Genomic DNA, 24,174 nt, shown 5'->3' with positions numbered 1-24,174 from the left:
AGCTGGTTGCCTCTCTGACTGAAGGCCTGTGACCTGTGCATCAGTGCTGGGTCTATTGTTGTTTGTTATCTAGCTCAACAATCTGGATGATAATGTAGTTGACTGGATCACCAAATTAGCAGATGACACCGAGATTCGGGGTGTAGTGGACAATGAGGAATACTAACAAAGCTTGCAGCGAGATCTGGACCAGATGGAAAAAATGGGCTCTAAAATGGCAGATGGAACTTAATGCATACAGGTGCAAGGTCTTTTGAAGGACCAACCAGGGTAGGTCTTATTTCGTCGGCAGTAGGGCATTGAGGAGTGCAGTAGAACAAGGGGATCTGGGAATAAAGGTCCATAATTTGTTGAAAGTGACGCCACAGGTAGATAGGGTCATAAAGAAATCTTTTGGCAAATTGGCCTTCATAAATCAAAGTACTGAGTGCAGGAGTTGGGTTGTTATGTTGAAGTTGTATAAGACATTGGTGAGGCCCAATTTGTATTATACATACAGGAAAAATGTATATAAGATTGAAAGAGTGCAGAGAAAATTTACAAAGATTTTACCAGGTCTGGAGGATCTGAGTTACAAGGAAAGATCGAATGGGTTAGAATTTTATTCTCTAAAACATAGAAGACTGAGGGGAGATTTTATAGATGTATACAAAATTATTAGGAGTGTAGCTAGGGTAAATACAAGTAGGCTTTTTCCACCAAGGTTGGGTGAGACTACAACTAAAGGTCATGGGTTAAGGGTGAAAGGTAAAATATTTACGGGGGAATGGGGGGGGAAACATCTTCACTCAAAAAAGGTGGTCAGAGTGTGGAACATGCTGCCAATGCAAGTGGTGGATGCAAATTTTGATTTCAACTTTTAAAGGAAGTTTGTATAGGTACCTAGATGGGAGGGGTGTGTCCAGGTTAGGTCGATGGAACCTGGCAGTTTAAATGGCTATATAGGCACACACCGGATTGGCCAAAAGCCCTGTTTCTGTGTTGTAGTATTATGTTTATTGTCCACAGTAAATTACTCTTGGTGAATGGAGAAGGCTGGTGAGAGAATCCAGGGGCATTTAATGGACATATGTGACAGAGTAGATCACAAGAAGGTAACTTAGAGAAATGGCATTGATGAGATTGCCCCAACAGCCAGCTTACACTCCATGCAAGAGGAAATCAAAATATGGAAATCATGGGACATAGTGAACCAAACGAGGTTTCCCAACAGTCCAGTAGTATTATTGTGACTACTGGTACTGTGGGGTAGTATAACTGGTGGAAATATACATAATTCACAACTACCAACATTGAGGTGGGGTTTCACTTTAAGAGGCTGTTCTGACATAATTACATAAAGTACTTTCACTGTGCTTGGTGTTCAAAGTCTGGATTACAAAAAATGAGTTGCTACATTTTTTTATTTTGCTAAAGTTAAATCTCCAGCTCCCATGAAATGATAGGAATTCTTGCATCCAAGGCAATGGTCCAGACTTCTGAATATCATGATACTAAGCCTTGAAGTATTTGAAGCAGGCAAATTAGTGAACTTGCACTCAGCAAAATTATACCATACATTAGAAGTTTCCTCACTATAACTCTCACATCTGTACAGATCAGTTCATTAAAAATAAGGTTTAATTTCAAACTGACGGTAGAAGGGGGTGCAATTAGTATTGGTGATAGGGAGGCTGAAAGAGATCATTGGGCAAAGTCAGGGAACTAACAACTGAATATTGAAATCAACAGGAAAGCTGAGGCATAAAAGTCTTTAAACTTTGTGGGATTGTTCATCCATAATCACAAGATCAAGAACGAAAAAACATATTCCTATTGCACATTCCACCTTAAGATATACACTCAGTAGCCACTTTTAGGTGTGCATGTACACCTGCTCATTAATGCATATATCTAATTAGCCAATCATTTGGCAACAACAGTTAAAAGCATGCAGACATGGTCAAGAGGTTCAGTTGTTGTTCAGACCAAACATCAGAATGGGGAAGAAATGTGATTAAGTGACTTTGACCATGGAATGATTGTTAATGCCAGACGGAGTGGTTTGAGTATCTCAGAAAGCGCTGATCTCTCACAACAGAGAACGGTATTAAAAACAAAAAAACATCCAGTGACTGGTAGTCTATGGGCAAAAATGCCTTGTTAATAAGTCAGAAGAGAATGACCAGACTGGTTCAAGCTGATGGAAAGGCAACAGTAATTCAAATAATCACACATTACAACAGTGGGGTGCAGAAGAGCGTCTCTGAATGCACAACACATTGAGGTGGATGGGCACCATGAACACAAATTCAATGGCCACTTTATTACGTAGAACTGGCTAATAAACTGGCCTCAGTGTACAAAATATTGTGAGGTCAATTCAGCGATAATCATTGCCATAAGTTAGTTCAAGATTCAAAGTAAATTTTATTATCAAAGTACATACATGTCAACATGTATAACCCTAAGATTCATTTTCCTGCGGGCATACTCAGCAAATCTATAAATAGTGACTATAACAGGATCAATGAAAGATCAACCAGAGTGCAGAAGACAACAAACTACAAATGCAAGTATAAATAAATGAGATCATTGGTCGTGGGAACATCTCAATGGATGGGCAAGTGAGCGTATTTATCCCCTTTTGTCCAAGAGCCTGATGCTTGTGGGGTGATAACTATTCTTGAACCTGGTGGTGTGAGTCCTGAGGCTCCTGTACCTTCTACCTGACAGCAGCGGAGTGAAGAGCATGGCCTGGGTGGTGGGGATCTCTGATGACAGATGCTGCTTTCCTACAGTAGCATTTCATGTAGATGTGCTCAGTGGTTGGGAGGGCTTTACCATGATGTACTGGGCCAAATCCACTACCTTTTGTAGGATTTTCCTTTCAAAGGCATTGGTGTTTCCATACCAGGCCATGATGCAGCCAGTCAATATACTCCCCACTGCACATGTATAGATGCAACCCATCCCTGATACAACAAATTCTCCTTGACCACAGCCCTTGTTTTTTCCTTCTTCCTTCCTCCACCGCTCAGCTTCCCGCTACTTCACAGCGCCAGTTGGCATTCTGACCATCCCCTGGTAACATCCTTATTCTTACAGGTAACGTCTGACATACCTATCAGATAGAAATGACCGCAGTTTATCTGTCTGTCCTTTAATTAGCTTCCCCCTAAGCTTTATTATTTATCTGTTCACGGGATGCAAACATCACTGGCAGTACCTGCATTGCTCTATCCCTAACAACCCCTTCACCCAGGAGCTTGTCAAGAATCGGCCACATTGGGGAGCCTGGGATCACTTGTTTTGCAGACCAGTTAAAAACAGCAAATTTCCTCCCACGAAGGAAGTCAGTGAACCACATGCTTTGTTTTTAAAAGTCATCTGTAGTTTTGTGGTTACTTTACTGAGACTAGAATTTCAGATTTAAATTACACCTACTGTGGTCACAACAAGTTTAATCAAATTTCACCGGATCCAAGGTCCAGGCTCGTGTGGATTTGTCAGATAACTTATTGACTGTTTTATCATGCTCCCAACAGTCTGCTGACTGACAGCCCCTTTCCAACGTCAGCACTTTCCAGGGAAATCTGCTCATTTTCCCCACTATCCGTCAAAGTGCCTCCAGCTCAGTGCAGTCCAAAGCAGAGACACACTCCTTTGCACTTTACATTCGATTTCACCTTACCTCTCCATATTCCCATTTAGATCAGCTGCACAGCACCACTAGCCACAAGAGGAGCAATTGTCCGGTATCGCATCAGATGTTGTGATCCTTCCTCCAAATCAACAGTATATTCCCTGAGAGAGGAAAAGAAACACAAGCCTTAGGTAGAGATCTGTTTCAACAAGTCTTCCTCAGTTCAGCTAAACTCTGCTTACAGATTCCTCTCCACAGAGGCATCAGAATCTATCCCACTTGTCTGCAGGCATCTTCTTTCCCAAGGTAGGGATTCCAACTCAGAGGCAAGACAATGAGTATCCATTTAGAAAAGAGATGAGGAGGAATTTCTTTAGCCAAACGGTGGTGAATCTGTGGAATTCATTGCCACAAATGGCTGCGGAGGCTAAACCATTGGGTGTATTTAAAAGCAGACCTTTATAGCTTCTCAATTGGTAAGGTGTCGAAGGTTACAGGGAGAAGGCAGAACGGGGTTGAGAGGGATAATAAATCAGGTGCAGCACACTCAATGGTCTGAATGGGCTAATTCTGCTCTCATGTCTGATTAGATTAGATTAGATTATGAGGACACTCAGTCCTCGTTTATTGTCATTTAGAATTTATTGTCATTTATGAGCTTATATTTCAATCAAATGGCTCTCTTTTACCAGCAGGACTGGTAAAATGGTAGATTTTCTGACCTGTGGATTAACACAGAGTAAGATGAGCAATCTAGCTCAGGAACTTTCAGAACCAGGGAACTCCAGAACTGAAGTGCAAAACCTTGAAACACATAGCAAGATGATCAATGTCTGAAGAGCAATAATTAAGCAATCATATGTGTGCATATCAGCTCTGAGCAAAAGCTGTCAAGATTACACCTGCCAGATTTTCTCTTTCATGCCTGCAGTGGGAAATAAAGCTATTCTGCTTACTTCTTTTATAGTTAGTCATCTTGACTTCTGTTCAACCTCACTTTATTTCAAAATTGAGCATTTAGTATAGTCTCCTGCTAGGATTTCAATAAACAATCAACTCTTTGACTCCTTCTCTCAGGAAATGAATATACAAGGACTATTTGCCATTGGAGGCCCAGAAACCCAGCATGGCCTTATATCATACTTGTGCACACTAAACTGTCACCACCTTCACAGACTGCTTTCCTTCACATGAAAGGAACAACCGTCCCTTATCACTTTCAGTCTCAATATTACTGGTTGAAGATCTGCAGCTTCCAATATCATCCTAATAGAGAGACCACTAGAACATAACCATTAAACAAGCAATAGTTTATTTTTTCCAAAATAAACTATTGATTTGAGTTTTGGCAGCAAGAAGAGTCTCAGCATCCTGAGTTTTTGTGCTAGAGAAAGCGAAATTCTCAGTGTGGATGATTAGCTGGTGATCCTATTGGGAAATTAAAGGATACAGCATGTATTTAGGATTAAAGACACTGAGGGGAGTATGGTTGGCTGCCTGCTACATTCTGCAGAGTTTTACCTAAGTCACTTGGGAGAGACACTGGTCTCTGGAAACAGGGAGCTGTGAAACAACAGCTGCCAAACTTAATAGAGCAAAATTCAAGGACAAATGGGAAAAATAATTCACCTCCACTCTGAAACTACAAAACCAAGGACAGCTCTATTAATTCAGACAATGACCCTGACTAACACTGGATCATGCACAACCACATCACGCACTGTACCAAACGGAGTTAGATAAATAATCTTTGTAGAAATTAAAAGCAGAATTCTCACAATCATATGTTGTAATTCAGAAGAGCAAAACAAAAATTTGATGTCCCATATCATATAGTCACACATTTTATGGGAGTGAGAGAAAGAAACAAACACCACTGGAAACATGCAATTACAATGCACTCAAAAAGGTCCAGCCCCTTCCCAGAAACAGGATAAAAGAAAAATGAAACAAATTTGTCATTTCACCTGCCTGTTGTTGGGGAAGTCCAGAACGAGGGGTCAGTTTGAGGATAAAGGGGAAACCTTTTAGGACCGAAATGAGGAAAAACTTCTTCACACAGAGAGTGGTGAATCTGTGGAATTCTCTGCTGCAGGAAATAGTTGAGGCCAGTTCATTGGCTATATTTAAGAGGGAGTTAGATATGGCCCTTGTGGCTAAAGGGATCAGGGGGTACGGAGAGAAGGCAGGTACAGGGTTCTGAGTTGGATGATCAGCCATGATCATACTGAATGGCGGTGCAGGCTCGAAGGGCCCAATGGCCTACTCCTACACCTATTTTCTATGTTATCTTCTTCCCTTATTTCAGGGAATTTTAACGAAGACAGCTGTTAAAATGTATTTTTCCTCAAATATAATACATAAGACTTAATATTTCAAAAGATCTTTCAGGTTATTCCCATTGGCGTCAAAATGTAATTAGAGCACGTTTTAAAATAGAAAGGAAATGTAATCCCCAAAGAGGTAGCAAAAGTCTTCAACTCACAGTTAACCTGATACAATTTTGGGGATTGGCAATCTTCTCTACTTTGTCCATATCAATGTTAATGAAGCACATCAAACACAGCATCTTTCTCCGTTAGTGAAAGGCTCTGCCACAATTGCACCCAGAGATCAGTCAAACAACACCCTACCCCTATGACACTCAACAGAATTGCATTTGTTACTACCTTCGACCAACTTTCTGGGGAATGGACTTAACCAAAAACTTAAGTGGAACATAATTTCCATGGGAAGAAGATGACGTCAGCAAACAGCAAACAACGCTATCAAAGGCAAAATCCTCAAGACTTGGTGTAGCTTCTTTCATGTCTTCTTTTTGTTTCAGACGTGGTTCTACGACCATTGGAGTCTGTTATCTACATTATGGTGGTGCGTTTTCGGGTTCATTGGGTGATCTGGCACTTTGCTGTCTCCAAGAGTGCAGAACGAGACTGCAAGCAAAGTGTGTGGCATAGAGGCCAGGAAGCCTGGAGATCTGACTCCACCTCTCATCGATCAAAGCACCGAGGAAGATTGAAATCATCGAAGTGGGTTCGGAGGTGAGCGGGTGTTCAGCGTCGTCTATCAGCTTCTTGCTCGCTGCCGCTGGAGGAGAGTGTCTATGTGTGATGGTCTTTCCCTCCCACATGCTCTTTGCTCCCGAGGGACGGTCCTTGCATTCGAATGATCTCTCTCTCTCTCTCTCTCACTCAATGCTGTCGGAGGATCGAGCCGGAGCAAGGTTTAATTGGTGCGGTTTGTGGATTGTGGACTCCGATTCACATTTATGATACGTTCCAGTTTTCTGGTCACTCTCTTTTTTGTTGATAGTTCGGGCGACTTTGAATCGGGGCAGTCTGAACACTGAGCTGAACTGAAATATGCCTTTTGATTATATGTTTGATATCCTGCATTTTTTACTCGTTTTTTCTGTGGCCGTTTGCACGATTTGTTTTCTTTTGAGCGTTGGGGGAAGGGGGTTGATTTTTCCCCCTCTTTGAACAGCTTCCATGGTTCTTTATTTGGTGACTGCCTGTGGGGAAAACGATTCACAGGGTTGTATACTGTGATAACAAATGTACTTTGAATCTCTGAACACTGGCTATAAGAGCAAATAAATAGCTGGGTACCACCCCAGTACCCCAAAATCTTTCCACCATCTAAAAAGGCACAAATCAATACTGATGAAAAAGTTTCCACTTGCCTGGATGACTACAGCTCCAACAACACCCAAGTAGCTCAATACCACCCAGAACAAAGCTGCCCAGTTGATTAGCACATCATCTAACCCAAGTATCTAGCACTAGCCACAGAGCAAAGTACCTTCAAAATGCAATGCAATTAGTTACCAAGGATTTCTCAACTGCACCAAAGCTAGGGCAACTACCTACTTGAAAGAAACAGTCATTAGCAAATGGAAAAGACATCACATGCAAGTTCCTCTACAAGACTCACTATTAGGGACTGGAACTATATTGCTACTCTTTCATCGTCACCACCTCTAAATCCTGGAACTCCCCGTCCAAAAGCCATTTGAAGTATTCTCATCAAATGGACAGCAGCAGTTGAGGCAGCATTTCAATGTCCACTTTGAGGGCAACCAGGAACAAGAAATGAATGCCCAAATCTGATAAATGAAAAAAAAAGCAAAGACAGGCGTGGTACAGATTGGAGAAAAGTGACCACCATGAAGCAAAGTGCCACAAGTCTGGGAGCCCATAAGTAGCACAGTAGTGCGGCGGATAGCGTAATGTTAATACAGTGCCAACAATCACCAATCAGCCTTTAATTCCCACTACTGTCCATAAGGAGTTTGTACATTCTCCCAATGACCACATGGGTTTCCTCGGAGTGCCCCAATTTTCTTTCACACTCCAAGAACGGATGGTTAGGGTTAATAAGTCGTGAGCACACTACGTTGATACTGGATGCATGGCAACAGCTGCAGGCTGCCTGGAACAACCCTCGCTGATTTGATTTGCCACATTTCAATGTTTACTTCCGTGTTTAGATATACATGTGACAAATAAAGGTAACTTTAATCTTTATCAACAGAAAACCAGAAGCAAACACTACTTTCATCCCTCCGATTATGTGGCACTCACAAATACTGGTTGACATTCTGGCACAGCTTAATGGGCAGAAACTTGAGGAGTTTAACAGACTAACTAAAACTATCCAAACTGGCAAAGTCCTTTGGGTGAGGCATTAGACCAAAGTCTTATATAACATCAAGGGCTTTTGACAAATAATGAAGATTCAAAGTTATAATTCTGGAACAGAACAGGCAATGCCATATTCTCTCATAAACACCCAAAAGGCAAGATGCCACTATGCTTTTTTTCAGAATCTCAGTGGTCACAAAGCAGATGCGGCATTGCTACATGACAGAGTGAAGACCCAATATAGGGCCAGAATCTTCAGCTCACCCAGTCTACACTAACCATCAACCACCTAGTTATATTAATCCCATTTTATTTTCCCCAAATTCTCATCAATGCTCCTTGGGTTTTAGCAAACACTTACACACAAAGAGCAACATACAATGGACAATTAACTTAGCAAACTATCGACCACTGTGTGTTGGGGGAAACTGGGGAACCCAGGTGAAACCCAGTCGTAGGAAGAACTTGCAACCTCCCCACAGACAGCAGAGGTCATGTTTGGACCCAGTTAGTGCTGCTGCCCCACAATTCAAACAGCCTGGGTTTGACCCTCTCCTTCTATGCCATTTGCTTGCATGGAGTCTGCACACTCCTGCTGTGACTCCATCGGCTTCCTCTAGGTGTTCTGGCTTCCTCCTACATTCCACTGCGCTGGCAGGCTAACTGGCCGCTGTAAATTATTAGCATAGGTAAGCAGCAAAATAATCAAATGAAAGTTAATGGGTACGTGAAAGAGACAAGGTGCAGAGCTCCAGAGAAACAAGAAAGATATGGGGCTGATGAGATTGTCCTGCTGGAAACCAAAATGACCTTAATGGACTGAACGGTCCTGTTCATCTTGACGTGCAATCCAACACCCATTCTCGCGCAATAAACGCACAGATGCACATGACAGACAGCTGTCAACGACAGTGCTCACTGATCAACTGCAACTGGCATAAAAGGTCAACGGTTGGGAGAAAACAGCTTTTTCTATTACCGATACTGATATCGTAGCTCTGTTTTCACGGGTTGCAAAGCAGCTTAGCCAAGCGCATAAACTCTTACCTCTGATCCTCTCTCTCAGGCGCCACCAGTACATTCTCCTGCTTCTCCTTCACTCTCAGAAAAACAAAAGAATCCATGTTGGGTTTGGGAACTGAGGCAGAAAGATGAACAAGTTCAGTGAAGTCTAACAGCAGCAGGTGAGGATGAATTAAAGGCTTAAACAGGCATTTCCCATGTTATGACACTCCAGATAGCAGAAATCCGTCATAGAGTACTACAGCACAGAAAAAAACTCTTTGGCCCATCTACTCTGTGCCAAACTATTATTCGGTCTCATCCAATTGGCCTGAACTTGGATGATAGACCTCCACTCCCTCTCCACCCTTGTAGTTACCTAAACTTCTTTTAAACATTGAAACTGAACCCGCATCCACCACTTTCACTGGCAGCTCATACCACACGCTCACCACTCTGTTCATGTTCCCCTTGTATATATTTTACCTTTCACTCTCAACCTATGACCTCTAGTTCAAGTCTCATCCAACCTCAATGGGGAAAGCCTGTTTGCATTTACCCTATCCATACCTCTATCCATTTTAGACACTTATCAAATCTCCTCTCATTCTACTGTGCTCCAAGGAATAAAGTCCTAAATCTATTCAACCTTCCCTGTAACTCAGGCCCACAAATCCCAGCAAGATCCTCTGGACTCTTTCAACATTTCCAGTAAGTAGATAACCAGAACTGCACACAATACTTCAAATTAGGCCTCGCCAATGTCCTATACAATTTCAACATAACACCCCAACTCCTCAAGAAGATCTTGACAAATGGATGATACTACCAATAACATTAGTAGGTAGAGTCAATGTTGTAAAAATGAATATATTTCCTAGATTACAGTATTTGTTTCAAACATTACCAATACAATTGCCACAGAAATTTTTTCAAGAGTTAAATAAACGTGTGAGAAAATTTCTTTGGAAAGGTAAAATGTCAAGAATATCATTGGAAAAACTGACATGTAAATTTGGGTTAGGAGGATTACAACTTCCAAACTTTGAAAACTACTATAAAGCAAATCAACTTAGATTTATTGCATCTTTTTTCGATGATCAAAAACCAGCATGGATTAAAATAGAACTAGACAAGATAGGAGAAAATAAACCTGAAGATTTTATATATAAATGGGAATCTAAATGGATACGGGAAAAGAAAGAATCTCCTATATTAACACATTTGATTGATCTATGGAATAAGATAAATGTTGATAAGGGAACACAGAAATCTCTATTAGCAAGGAGACCTTTGTTCCAAAACAGACTTATTCCTTTTACAATGGATAATCAACTTTTATATAATTGGTACCAAAAAGGGATTAAATTTATAGGAGAATGTTTTGAGCGAGGTATATTGATGTCATTTGAACAATTAAAGGATAAATATAAAATATCTAATAATACTTTCTTTTGTTACTTTCAATTAAGGGCTTACTTAATAGGTAAGCTGGGTCAAACAATGTTTTTGCTAAAGCCTAATGAAATTGAAATTTTAATTCAAAAAGGGAAAATTAAAAAAATTATTTCTTGTATGTATAATTTGATTCAAGAACAGACAATTAAACAAGGAATCCATAAGTCAAAGCAAAAATGGGAAACAGATCTGAATATTGATGAAATAAATTGGTCAAGACTTTGTCTTGACAGTATGACAAATACAATAAATGCTCGACTTAGATTAGTACAATATAATTTTTTACACCAATTATATATTACACCACAAAAAATAAATAGATTAAATTCAAATCTATCTGATAAATGTTTTCAGTGTAATCAAGAAATTGGTACTTTTTTACATTCTACTTGGTCTTGTTTTAAAATTCAACCCTTTTGGATAAATTTAAGAGTCTTATTGGAACAAATTACTGGAATTCAACTTCCACATAACCCTGTATTATTTCTATTAGGTGATATTGAAGGGATAAAACCGAAACTTAAATTGAATAAATATCAGAAAGAATTTATAAAAATTGCATTGGCAGTAGCTAAGAAGACTATAGCAGTTACTTGGAAATCTGATTCGTAATTAAGTATGGATCGTTGGAATAATGAAATGGCTAGTTCTACTCCACTTGAAAAAATTACTTATAATTTAAGAGATAAATATGTAACATTTTTGAATATTTGGTGCCCTTACTTACAAAAGATAGGATGGCATATTTAAGTGCTCCGATAAAGATTTTGGTTACTTGGGGAAAGTAACGAATAATTATACCAAATTTATTTTGAATCCCATGGAGCATGTGGAAACCTTCCAATAACCAGGCGGTTCTTTTCTTTTTTTTCCTCTTTCTTTCTTTTTAGGTAGGACTATATAATGGGGGGGGGGAGGTTAAGGGGAGGGGGGTGGGTAGATTTTATCTTTTCATGTATTCTTTTTGAAAATTTAATAAAAATTATATTTAAAAAAAACACCCCAACTCCTGTACTCAGCAATTTGATTTATGAAGGACTACGTGCCAGTCTTTACGACCCTATCTGCCTTTGACACCACTTTCAAGGAATTATGGACCTGTATTCCTAGATCCCTCTGTTCTACTGCACTCCTCAATGACCTACCATTCACTGTGTAAGTCCTAGCCGGCTTGTCCTTCCAAAGTACAATACCTCATACTTTTCTGCATTAAATTCCACCTTCTATTTTTGAACCCATTTTCCCAGCTGGTTCAGATCCTGCTGCAAGCTTTGATAGCCTTCCTCATTGTCCATTATGCCCCAATCTTGGTGTCATCTGCAAACTTGCCAATCCAGTTTATCACATTATCATCCAGCAATGGACTCAGCACCCACCCCTGTGGCACAGCACTAGTCACAGGCCACCAGTCAGCGAGGCAACCGTCTACTCCCACTCTCTGTCTTCTACCACAAAGCCAATGTCAAATCCAATTTACCACTTCATCCTGAGTACCACACCACTGGACCTTCTGGATCAGACTCCCATCCCGGACCTTGTCAAAAGCCTTGCTAAAAGTCCATGTCCATAAGGTCAACATTCACAGCCTTTCCTCCAGCTTTCCCAGTAAACTCCTCCAAATATGAAATTGGATAGACATGACCTACAATGCACAAAGGTATGCTGACTATCCCTAATCAAGCCTTGCGTATCCAAATACTTGTACATCTGATCCCTGAGAATACCTTCCAATAATTTACCCACCACTGACGCCAGGCTCACTAGTCTACGAGTTCCTGGCTTATTCTTAGATTCTTTCCTAAACAACGGAACAATATTAGCTGTTCTCTAATCCTACAGCGCCTCACATGTGGACATTTCAAATATCTCTGCCAAGCCCGCTGCAATTTCTGCACTAGTCTCCCACAATGTCCAGGGAACACCCTGGAAACAGCAAGCACTACCTTCTCTGTAATCCCTATATAATCCATGACTTCACTCCATCTTTATGGAATAAAAATTCCCTCTTATTGAACTTTTGTTGAAAGAATAAATAAGTAAACACAGGAGGTTTACAAGATACATAATTCAACACCTGGAATAATGATATTGTAGCTATTAGTGAGACTTGGTTGCAGGAGGGGCAAGGCTGGCAGCTCAATATTCCAGGGCTCTGTTGAGACACAACAGAGCAGGAGAGATTAAAGGAGGAGGGGTGGCGTTACTAGCCAGGGAAAATGTCATGGCAGCACTCAATCAGAACAGACTGGAAAACTCCTCCGGTGAGGCATAATGGATGGAACCAAGTATTAAGAAAAGTATGACAACGTTAATGGGGCTATATTACAGATCACCCAACAGTCCCAGGGATTTAAGGAACAAATTTGTGGAGAGAATGCAGGCTGTTGCAAGAAATATAAGGTTGTTATAGCAGGTGATTTTAACTTTCCACATATTGACTGGGACTCCTACACTATAAAAGGACAAGATGGGATGGAGTTTATAAAATGTGTTCAGGAAAGTTTCTTTAATCAGTATGTAGAAGTCCCAATGACAGCGTGCGATACTTGATCTGCTATTAGGGAATGAGACAGGGCAGGCGACAGAAGCTCATATAAGGTAACACTTTGAATCCAGTGATCATAATGCCATTAATTTCAAAGTAAATATGGAAAAAGATAGGTCTAGTCCACAGGTTGAGATTCTAAGTTGAAGAAAGGCCAATTTTGATGGTATCAGAAAGGATCTGGCAAGTGTGGATTGGGACAGGCTGTTTTCTGGCAAAGGTGTATTTGTTAAGTGGGAGGCCTTCAAAAGTGAAGTTTTGAGAGTACAAAGCTTCTATGTGCCTATCAGAATGAAAGGTAAAGATAATAGGTGTAGAGAACCTTGGTTTTCAAGAGATATTGAGGCCTTGGTTAAGGAGATGCATAGCAGGCATGGGCAGGTTGGAACAAATGAGGTACTTATTGAGTATAAGAAATGCAAGAGAACACTTAAGAAAGAAATCAGGAGAGCTAAAAGAAGGCATGAATTTGCCCTAGCAGACAAGGTGAAAGACAATCCTAAGAGATTCTACAGCTATGTTAAGAGCAAAGAACAAAATTGGTCCTCTGGAAGACCAGAATGGTAATCCATGCGTGGAACCAAAGAGGATGGGGAAAAATCTTAAATGATTTTTTTTTTGCATCTGTATTTACTAAGGGGACAGACACAGAGTCTATAGAAGATAAGCAAAGTGGCATCAACTCCATGGACCCTATGCAGATTACAAAGGAAGAGGTGTTTGCTGTCCTGAGGCAAGACAAGGTGGATAAATCCCCAGGTCCTGACATGGTGATCCCTCAGATCCTGGGGGAGGCTAGTGCAAAAACTGCCAGGGCCCTAGCAGTGATATTTGAATCATCCTTAGCGACAGGTGAGATAGCAGAGGATCGGAGGATAACCAATGTTGTTCCGCTGTTTAAGAAAGGCTCTAAAAGTAAACCAAGAAATTATAGGCCAGTGAGTCTGACAACAGTAATGGGAAAGTTATTGGAAGGTATTCTAATGGACCAGATATATCAGTATTTGGAAAGATTAAGGATAGTCAGTATGGCTTTGTGTTAGGTCATGTGCAACCAATCTAACAGTTTTTTTGAGGAAGTTACCAGGAAAGTTGATAAAGGTAAGGCAGTGGACTTTAGCAAGACACTTGACAAGGTCCTGCATGAAAGTTGGTCAAGAAGGTCCAGTAACTCGACACTCAAGATGAGGTAGTAAATTGGATTAGACATTGGCTTTGTGGGAGAAACCAGAGTGGTATTAGAGGGCTGGAGGCCTGTGACTAGTGGAGTGCCACAGGGATCAGTGCTGGGTCCTTTGTTGTTTGTCATCTATATCAAGGATCTGGATTATAACGTGGTTAAGTGCATCAGCAAATTTGCGGATGACATCAAGATTGGGGGTAGAGTGGACAGTGAGGAAGGCTATCATGGCTTGCAGAGATATCTGCATCAGCTGGAAAAATTGGCTGAATAATGGCAGATGGAATTTAATGCAGGCAAGTGTGAGAGGTTGCACTTTGGTAGGAAAAACCAGTGTAGGTCTTACACAGTGAACGGAAGGGCACTGAGGAGTGCAAAAAAACAAAGGGATCTGGGAATACAGGTCCATAATGCATTGAAAGTGGCTTCACAGCAGACACAGTTGTAAAGAAAGCTTTTGGCACATTGGCCTTCATAAATCCAAGTACTGAGTACAGGAGATGGGATGTTATGTTGAAGTTGTATAAGACATTGGTAAGGACTAATTTGGAGTACTGTGTGCAGTTTTGGTCACCTACCTACAGGAGAGATGTAAATAGGTTAAAAGACTACAGAGAAAATTTACAAGGATGTTGCCGGGTCTGGAGGACCTGAGTTATAAGGAAAGATTGAATAGGTTAGGACTTTATTCCTTAGAATGTAGAAAATTGAGAGGAAATTTGATAGAGGTATACAAAATTATGAAGTGTATAACTTGGATAAATGCAAACAGGTTTTTTCCCCACTGAGGTTGGGTGGAACTACAACTGGAAGTCATGGATTAAGGGTTAAGGGTGAAAGGTGAAAGTTTAAAGGAAACGTGTGTGGAACAAGCTGCCAGCACAAGTGGTGCATGGGAGCTCAATTTCAACGCTTAAGAGAATTTGGATAGATATGTGGGTGGTAGGGATATGGAGGTCTATGGTCCCGGTGCAGGCTGTACACAGTTTAAATGATTCAGCACAGATTAGATAGGCCAAAGGGCCTGTTTCTGTGTTGTACTTTTCTATGACTCTAAGTTAGATGAGATAGGGCAATAGATGTCTATGTGGATTCTGTCAGGGCCTCTGACCAATCCTGCATAGCAAACTGGTCTGGAAGGTTAGGTCATAAGATCCAGAGACAGTAACTAATTGGATTTGTTAGTCCTGACGAAGGTTCTCGGCCCGAAACGTCGCCTGTACCTCTTCCTATAGATGCTGCCTGGCCTGCTGCGTTCCACCAGCACTTTGTGCGTGTTGCTTGAATTTCCAGCATCTGCGGATGTCCTCGTGTTTGGATTCACGATTGGTTTGATCATAGGAAGCAGAGAGTGATGACTGGGGTTATTTCCTCAGACTAGAGGCCTGTGACAAGCGGTGTGTCACAGGGGTCAGTGCTGGGACTTTTAACGTTCATTATTTATACAAACAAATTGGATGTGAATGTAAAGGCACGTTAATAAGTTTGCAGATGAAACTAAAATAGATGTTACTGCAGATAGTGAAGATGGGAATCAAAAGTTACAGGGTGATCTAGGTCAGCCAGGTAAGTGGGCCAAAGACTGGTAAACTGGTTTAAATGCAGGCAAGTGTGAGGTATTGAATTTTGGGAAATCAAACCAGGGTATGAGATATACAGATACTAAGGAATGTTGTGAAACAGAGGGGCCCAGAGGCACGCCTTCATCAGCCAGGACACCGAGGACGGGAGTTGGGATAATATGTTGCAACTGTACAAGACATCGTCAAAACCACACTTGGTCTCAGTTGGTGTGCAGTTTTCGTCATCCCCTTATAGGAAAGACATTATCAGCTTGTACTGCTTGACGCATGTGCTGAAGACGCAGTTTCACATTACGGAAAATCATATGGAGTTTTCTAGGAATGCAACTGACCCTCACCCTCAAAGCAAAGGAGGGTATGTATGGGGGAGGGGGGAGTTGCCTATAATATTAATAATCTTGGACACAATGCCACAAGGCTGTGAGGTGTGGTATACCTCCAAAATAATCACCAGCAGCAGAAAAATGCAACTTCCAATCATGCCACAACAGGATTCATTAAAACTGTTTATGCAGGCAAGAAGTGGCTGTTAAATATCCTCCATCATTCAGTGAGATCACAGCTATTTCAACTACTGCACAGAGTCTTGTCATCTTCAGAAGTTTTCTGATGACTCTGCTATAGTTGGATGCATCAGCAAGGGAGATGAGGCTGAGTACAGGGCTACGGTAGGAAACTTTGTCACATGGTGTGAGCAGAATTACCTGCAGCTTAATGTGAAAAAGACTAAGGAGCTGGTGGTAGACCTGAGGAGAGCTAAGGTACCAGCGACCCCTGTTTCCATCCAGGGGGTCAGGGTGGACATGGTGGAGGATTACAAATACCTGGGGATACGAATTGACAATAAACTGGACTGGTCAAAGAACACCGAAGCTGTCTACAAGAAGGGTCAGAGCCGTCTCTATTTCCTGAGGAGACTGAGGTCCTTTAACATCTGCCGGACGATGCTGAGGATGTTCTACGAGTCTGTGGTGGCCAGTGCTATCATGTTTGCTGTTGTGTGCTGGGGCAGCAGGCTGAGGGTAGCAAACACCAACAGAATCAACAAACTCATTCATAAGGCCAACGATGTTGTGGGGATGGAACTGGACTCTCTGACGGTGGTGTCTGAAAAGAGGACGCTGTCCAAGTTGCATGCCATCTTGGACAATGTCTCCCATCCACTACATAATGTACTGTTTGGGCACAGGAGTACATTCAGCCAGAGACTCATTCCACCGAGATGCAACACAGAGTGTCATAGGAAGTCATTCCTGCCTGTGGCCATCAAACTTTACAACTCCTCCCTTGGAGGGTCAGACACCCTGAGCCAATAGGCTGGTCCTGGACTTATTTCATAATTTACTGGCATAATTTACATATTACTATTTAACTACTTATGGTTTTATTACTATTTATTATTTATGGAGCAACCGTAACGAAAATCCAATTTCCCCCGGGATCAATAAAGTACGACTATGACTAAACCTGTCCGCCATCCATTTTTCCATCTTATTCCTATACTTTCTGATTCTTTGTGCATTGAAATGACCCCACAGCCCAGAATCTAAGACTCAAAAAGGAATTTGTCAACTCAGCCCTAAAGGGTTGCTTTCCACAATTTATTAAGTCATGGAGTTATTAAGCATAGAAACAGGCTCATCAGACCAAGTCCCTTAGCTCATCCATTTGCCTGCCTTTGGCCTACATCCCTTGAAATCAACCTAAATTTATCTAAAATCTATCTTAAAAACCTCTTAAAGATTGTAACTGTACCCGCCCTACTACTACTTCTGTCAGTTTATCTTGCATAGCGACACTCTCTATGTGAAAATACTGTCCCCCAGGTCTCTTTTAAATATTTCCCCCTCACCTTAAAGTTATGTCCTCTAGTTTTAGAATCCCCTTACCCTGAGCAGACGGATCATTCCGCTTACATCTGCCCCTCATGATTTTATAAACTTCTTACAAGGTCACTCCTCAAACCTCCTACACGCCAAAGAAAACTCAAGTCTATCAAGTCTCCCCTTATAATTCAAGTCTCCAGTTCCACTAACATCCTTGCGAACTATCTTTGACCCTTTCTAGCTTAATACCATACTTCTAATTGTTTGACGATTAGCACTGCACAAAGTATTCCAAAATGCGATCACACTAACAACCTGTACAGTTGCAAAACGACGCATTGTTCTATGTTTTAGTACTCTGACTGATGAAGGCAACTGTGTGAAATGCCTTCGTTGAAACCTTGTCTACCCCCATCACCGCTTTCAAGGAACTATGCACGTCTACCTCAGGTCTCCCTGTCCTATAAGACTTTCCTGGGCCTTGCTATTTACCGTGTAAGTGCTGACCCAGGATAAGTTAACTTCACATCTGTTTGAGATAAATTCCATCTAATATTCCTTGGCCTGTTATAATGATCTAGGTCCTGTTTTAATCTTAGACAACATTCTGCACTGTCTTTGATACCATCAATTTTGAAGACTTCCGCAAACCTTCATCTAAATTGTTAATATAAATGAAAAGCAACACAGCCCAGCATCAATGCATGTGCCACACCTCTGGTAATAGACTTCTAGCCTGAATTAACCGCTCTCTGAATCCTACCACCAAGTCAATTAGCAAGGTCATCTTGGATCTATGTGGTTTAACCTTCTGTACGAGCTAACCCTGCAAGATCTGTTCAAAGGCTTTGCTAAAGTCCATGTAGACAATGTCTACTGTCCTAACCCCATCAAACCTCTGGATCCCCTCTTCAAAAAAAAAATCAATCAAACACATGAGACACGATATCCCATGCACGAAGCTATGCTGACTATCCCTAATCTGTTCTTGTTTTTCCAAATGCAGATAGATCCTGTCTTTCAGAATCTTTTGACCTTGTAGCTCTCCTTAAGTAAAGGCACAGAATTATCTTTTTCCAACTAAGAGATTAAGAAACTCACTCAAGAGAAGGCTACTCACCAGCTTTCATCATGTCCAGAGCTTGCAGGTTAGGAGGCATGCGCTTCAAGGCAAGGTTCCTCAGGTGTGCTTCACAATTTGTCGCATATCTTTGAATCAAAACAGTGAGCAACTCAGTGAAACAGAACTAAGAGTGCCTCATGCAGCAAGATATTTCTGGCATTTGAGTTTTCAGAGTAAACTATCATTCTATACCCAATTTAGGAGGAAGGTTTGTCTCCTCAGCCCAAGATCACATCATTTGGCTCCAAGAAAACATCCAGTTTAAATATTAACCACAGCATTCCTGTGCTGCTCTTCAGAAAGAGCTGCCCCTTTTTTAATCACACACATAAAACGTTTACCCGCAGATGTTTTAGAAACTCTTGTGGATTTTGATTCTAATGCAGCAGGGTAAATTAAAATCTCAATCCCTCAATTTTAAAATACACTAACCCTTACAGCCCTGACTTTAACTCATAATTGAAAATGGTTCTTCAGAATAAGAGCTTGGTAGTGCATTCTAGTAAACACTTGAGTTTACTCAAGTTTAAACAAGAGGAGATGATTTTGCCTTTGAAGCCTATTCTGCCTTTCAATTAAAACATGACAAATTATGACCTAACTCCATACTCCTTTTCAATCCTCAGTTGCTGGAAATCCAAGTAACACACACAAAATGCTGAAGGAATTCAGCAGGTCAGGCAGCATCTATGAAAAAGAGTACACTGCCAATTTTCGGGCCAAGGAGATTGGTGGTGGAGGGGAATAGGTTGGGTCTGTTGTCCAGAAAAACGCAGAGAGCTTTATGTATAGGGACTGTCTATGTTGTGGAACAGTCTATGTCTATGGGTAGCCTCCAACCTGATGGCATGAAGCTCCAGTAATTGCACCCCACTTTACATTTCCCCTTCTCACTTTTTCTTCTTACCTGCCCATCACCTCCCTCTGGTGCTCCATCCCCTTCCCTTCCTTCCATGGTCTTCTACCCTGTCCTAGCAGATTTCCCGTTCTCCAGCCTTTTATCTCTTCCACCAATTAACTTCTCAGCTCTTTACTTCACCCCTCCTCAGCCCTTCCTGGTTTCACCCATCACCTACTACCTTGTACTTCTTCTTCCCCTTCCCCCACCTTCCTACTCTGACATCTCATCTTTTTTCTCCAGTCCCGATCAAGGGTCTCGGCTGAAAATATCGACAGTTTACTCTTTTCCATAGATGCTGCCTGGCCTGCTGAGTTCCTCCAGCATTTTGTGTGCATTCCATATTCTTTTTGTCCCATTTCCCTAAATATGGTTGAAAACAGCTGCTATTCACCAAGGCGCTGGAATCAGAAACATAATAAGGAACGAAAACCTTGAAAAACATAGCTACAGGATACACAGCAACCAATGACACAGATTGGGCAAGCAAATTGAAACTTTCAGAACTAGCACCAGAAGGCATAGAGAAATACTAGTATATTGGTGCAGAAATGACTACATGGGATTCATCTGAGTTTATTAATCTTCTCCTTATTAAAAAAATCTAGATATACAATTCACATCCAGTACCACCTTCTCACCACCAGGTAGAAATCATTTTTGAATTTCTTACCCAATTATCTGTTTACAAACAAGTTCAGAGAACTTTAAAAATGTTAAAACTGAGAGATTGGGAATAATCGGCAACGACTGGTTTACCCTTCCTTGTGGGGACAGTGCCCCTTTGCAGTACTCACTCTTTTGCAAAAGCAGCTTCTTGTGCAGATAAATAAGAAGGTTCTGTCTCAAGATGGGACTTCTCCTTCTCTAAAATGTGAGGGAAAAACTTCTCAATCTAGAAAGAGGAAGAACAATATTTTTGCTCTAAGCAATTCAAAATTAAATTGGATTTTCTAGGCAAGTTATGAAAATTAAAATGCCAGAACCACAGATTGATTTGACATTCAATCCTTTTCGTCAAAGAATAGGCAATGTTTTTCTTAGAGAATTTAGTTTGCAGAATAAAATAACTGGTCACACCTAGACAAACCAAAACACTACTGCAGTTTGTGATAAATCCTGCTTTCCACTTTGTCAACACATGACCTTACTCTGCAACAGATCAATGTAAATACACTTCTGAAAAACCAGAAGCATGAATTCCATACCTTTTGTAACCGAGACCTCAAATAGCTGCTGAGGACGTAACGAATCCTCTCCATTTCCATCCTGTGAATGGTGATTTTCAGGTCTCCCTTCTTGGCTCGCTGCAGATTCTTTTCCTGTAGACCAGATTATAATAAAGACCGAACCACACAACATTAGCCTTTAAGTCATTTCATTTTTTTAATATTTAACAAGAAACAAACTGCATTAAGGTTGAGCAGCCTTGAAATACACCTCCAATTAATCTGTCTAGCATATTGCTGGTGCAGAGAAGAGTGCCAATGAGGACACTAACAAATGCCTTGGCATCTGTATGTTCCAGCTGGAAGGCCAGATGGCATCAGAGATTAACCTTTGAACCAAAGGATGTCAAGCCCCATCAGTATCCAGAAATTTTCCACGAGGGAGTTAATCCATAGCAGGAGCTTGAACCCAGGATGTCAAAGAGCAGAGGAGTTACCACTGTTTCAACCAATCTTTGTCCTTCATTCAACATTACCAAAGCAGATTAACAGTTTGATATCATAGTGCAAAATCTCACTGAGTGCAAAATACCTGCTGTGTTTCCTACAACATTGACCACATGTTTTTAAAATCCGAGTGTGTTGGGATGTACAAGGGTTATAAATAGCAAGCTTTTCTTTTCAGTAATCACATCATATTATCTAGTCCATCAGAAGAATCATTATCAGCATTTGATGGTAAATCTCTGTGGGTGGCAATGTATGCATGTAAGAACAGCATGTTGCTCAATATATAATAGCTTGTTACTATATACAACGTTTGTAGTAGGGGTATCTGTTGGTGTAAGCAATCATGAAACTATACCAGATTAGAAAGGGGACCTTCAGGAGAGAACAGAAAACAAACAATGACATTGATTATTCATTTGGTGACAACAGCAAAATTCTGTACATTGCCTTGAGAAAATATGACACGGGAGTGAAATTACTGCCTCCTGGCCCCAGTGACTGAGGTTTAATCCTCATCTCCAGTGCTGTTTGTGTGGGGTTTGCACATTCTCCCTGGTCTGCACGGCATTCCTCCAGATGCTTTGCTTTCCTCCCACAACTCAATGATCATGAACTGCCCTGAATGTAAAGGAGGGTGATCAAATCTAGGGGAATTTGGCACGTCTGACCACCTGGCTGTACTTCTACTCCTGGCACATAGGCAGCAACAGGTGAGCACCATGAAGGTATGGTGAAGGAAGGCGGAGAAGCTCTTACAGGACTGATTTGACTGGACCGTGTTCAGGGATTCATCTTTGGATCTGAATGTACATTTTGCAGTCATCACTGACTTCAGGACTTGTGTGGATGGGTGTGTGCCTTAGAGAAAGTACTGGTCATACTGTACCCAAACCAGAAACCATGGATGAACCAGGAGATATGCAGGCTAGTTATGTGACGTTCAAGACTAGTGATCCAGAACCCTACAAGAAATCCAGGTAAGACCTGCAGAGGCTATTGTGGGAGCAGAAAGGCAATTCCATGTAAGTTAGAGACACATCAGATGCATGATAATTATGGGAGGATTACTTCCAAAAAGGCAAAACATAACAGCATAAATGGCTGTGACGCTGCTTCACTCCTCAATGACCTCAACGCCTTTTAAGTGCGCTTTGAAAGGGAGAATACAACTACACCTGTGTGAATAATCACAGCATCTGGCAATCCTGTGACCTGTCTCAGAGGGCAATGTCAGAACAACCTTCAAGAGGGTGAAGCCTTGCAAGGCATCAGGCCCCGACGGTACCTGGCATGGTATCGAAAACCTGCGCCAACCAACTGGCAGGGGTGTTCAAGGACATCCCCAATCTCTCGCTGCTGCAGTCAGAGATTCCCACCTGCTTCAAAAGAACATCAATCACACCGGTGCCCAAGACGGACATGGTGAGCTGCCTCAACGACTATTCACCCAGAAGCACTCAGATCAACTGTACTAAAGTGCTTTGAGAGGTTGGTCATTGCTAGGATTAACTCCTGCGTGAGCAAGGACATGGGCAGGCTACAATTTACCTACTGCCACAACAGGCCTACAGCAGACACAATCTCACTGGCTCTACACTCACAACCCGGATCACTGCAGGCTACTGTTCATTGATTACAGCTCAGCGTTCAACACCATCATCCCCTCAATACTAATCAACAAGCTGCAAAACCTGGACCTCTGTACCTCCCTCTGCAACTGCATCCTTGCCTTCCTCATTATGGGAGACCGCAGTCAGTGCATATCAGTAATAACGTCACCTCATTGACACTCAACATAGGTGCATCTCCGGGATGCGAGCTTAGCCCACCACTCAACTCTCTCTGCACTCATGACTGTGTGGTTAAGCATAGCTCAAATACCATCTATAAATTCGCTGACATTGTTGGCAGAATCTTAGATGGTGACAAGGAGGTGCACAGGAGTCAGACAGGTCAGCTGGTTGAGCAGTGCTGCAACATACTTACACTCAATGTCAGCAAGACCAAGGAATTGACTGTAGACCTCAGGAAGAGGAAGTCGAGGGAACACACGGTAGTCTTCACTGAGGGGTCAGAGGTGGAAAGGATGAGCAGCTTAAAGTTCCTGGGTGCCAAAGTCACTAAAGATCAAGCCTGGGCCCAATGTATTGAAGCAATTGTGAAGAAGGCACACTAGCAGCTATATTTTATTAGGAGTTTGAAGAGATTTGGTATGTCAGCAAAGGCTAGCAAATTTCTGCTGATGTATGGTGGAGAGCACCTGACTGGTTGCATTACCATCTGAAATGGAGGCTCTATTGTACAGGATCAAGAGAGGCTGGAAAGGATTATAGACTCAGCCAGTCCCATCTTGGGCACAAGCCTCCTCAACAGAGGATGTCTTCAAAAGGCTGTGCCTCAAAAGGTGGCATCCATCATTAAGGATCTTCATCATCTAGGACATAACCCCCTTCTCATTACTACCATTAGAGAGGAAATAGAGATACACACTCAGCTTCTATCCTCCTACCATCAAATTTCTGAAGTCTATAAACATTACCTACTAGCCCTCTTTTGCATTATTTATTTTATATTGTATTGTAATTTACAGTCATTTGTTTATGTCTTGT

At 41.5% G+C, this 24,174-nt stretch overlaps 1 protein-coding gene across 6 annotated transcripts in view; it reads right to left on the bottom strand.

The window, feature by feature from the left end:
• gins4 (GINS complex subunit 4 (Sld5 homolog)) overlaps positions 1-24,174 on the bottom strand; it is a 50,332-nt gene that overhangs the window by 23,329 nt on the left and 2,829 nt on the right. For 5 of the 6 annotated variants that reach the window (XR_011886945.1, XR_011886946.1, XM_072266356.1 and 2 more), the window contains exons 3-7: positions 21,095-21,208; positions 20,684-20,781; positions 18,986-19,074; positions 9,319-9,409; positions 3,674-3,786 (exon numbers count right to left, since the gene is read on the bottom strand). Coding sequence is in view for 4 of the 6 variants with exons in the window: in XM_072266356.1 (XP_072122457.1) it covers positions 3,690-3,786; positions 9,319-9,409; positions 18,986-19,074; positions 20,684-20,781; positions 21,095-21,208 (489 nt within the window). In the remaining 2 variants the exon portion in view is untranslated. Of the gene's footprint in view, positions 1-2,359; positions 3,104-3,673; positions 3,787-9,318; positions 9,410-18,985; positions 19,075-20,683; positions 20,782-21,094; positions 21,209-24,174 lie in introns of those variants that run through there. The other variant, XM_072266357.1, reaches the window with a different exon arrangement.

The sequence above is a fragment of the Mobula birostris genome, chromosome 8, assembly GCF_030028105.1.
Source record: "Mobula birostris isolate sMobBir1 chromosome 8, sMobBir1.hap1, whole genome shotgun sequence".
Lineage (NCBI taxonomy): Eukaryota > Metazoa > Chordata > Chondrichthyes > Myliobatiformes > Myliobatidae > Mobula > Mobula birostris.
Note: the sequence above shows the minus strand (reverse complement) of the source record. Positions and strands in the feature narration are given on the sequence as shown.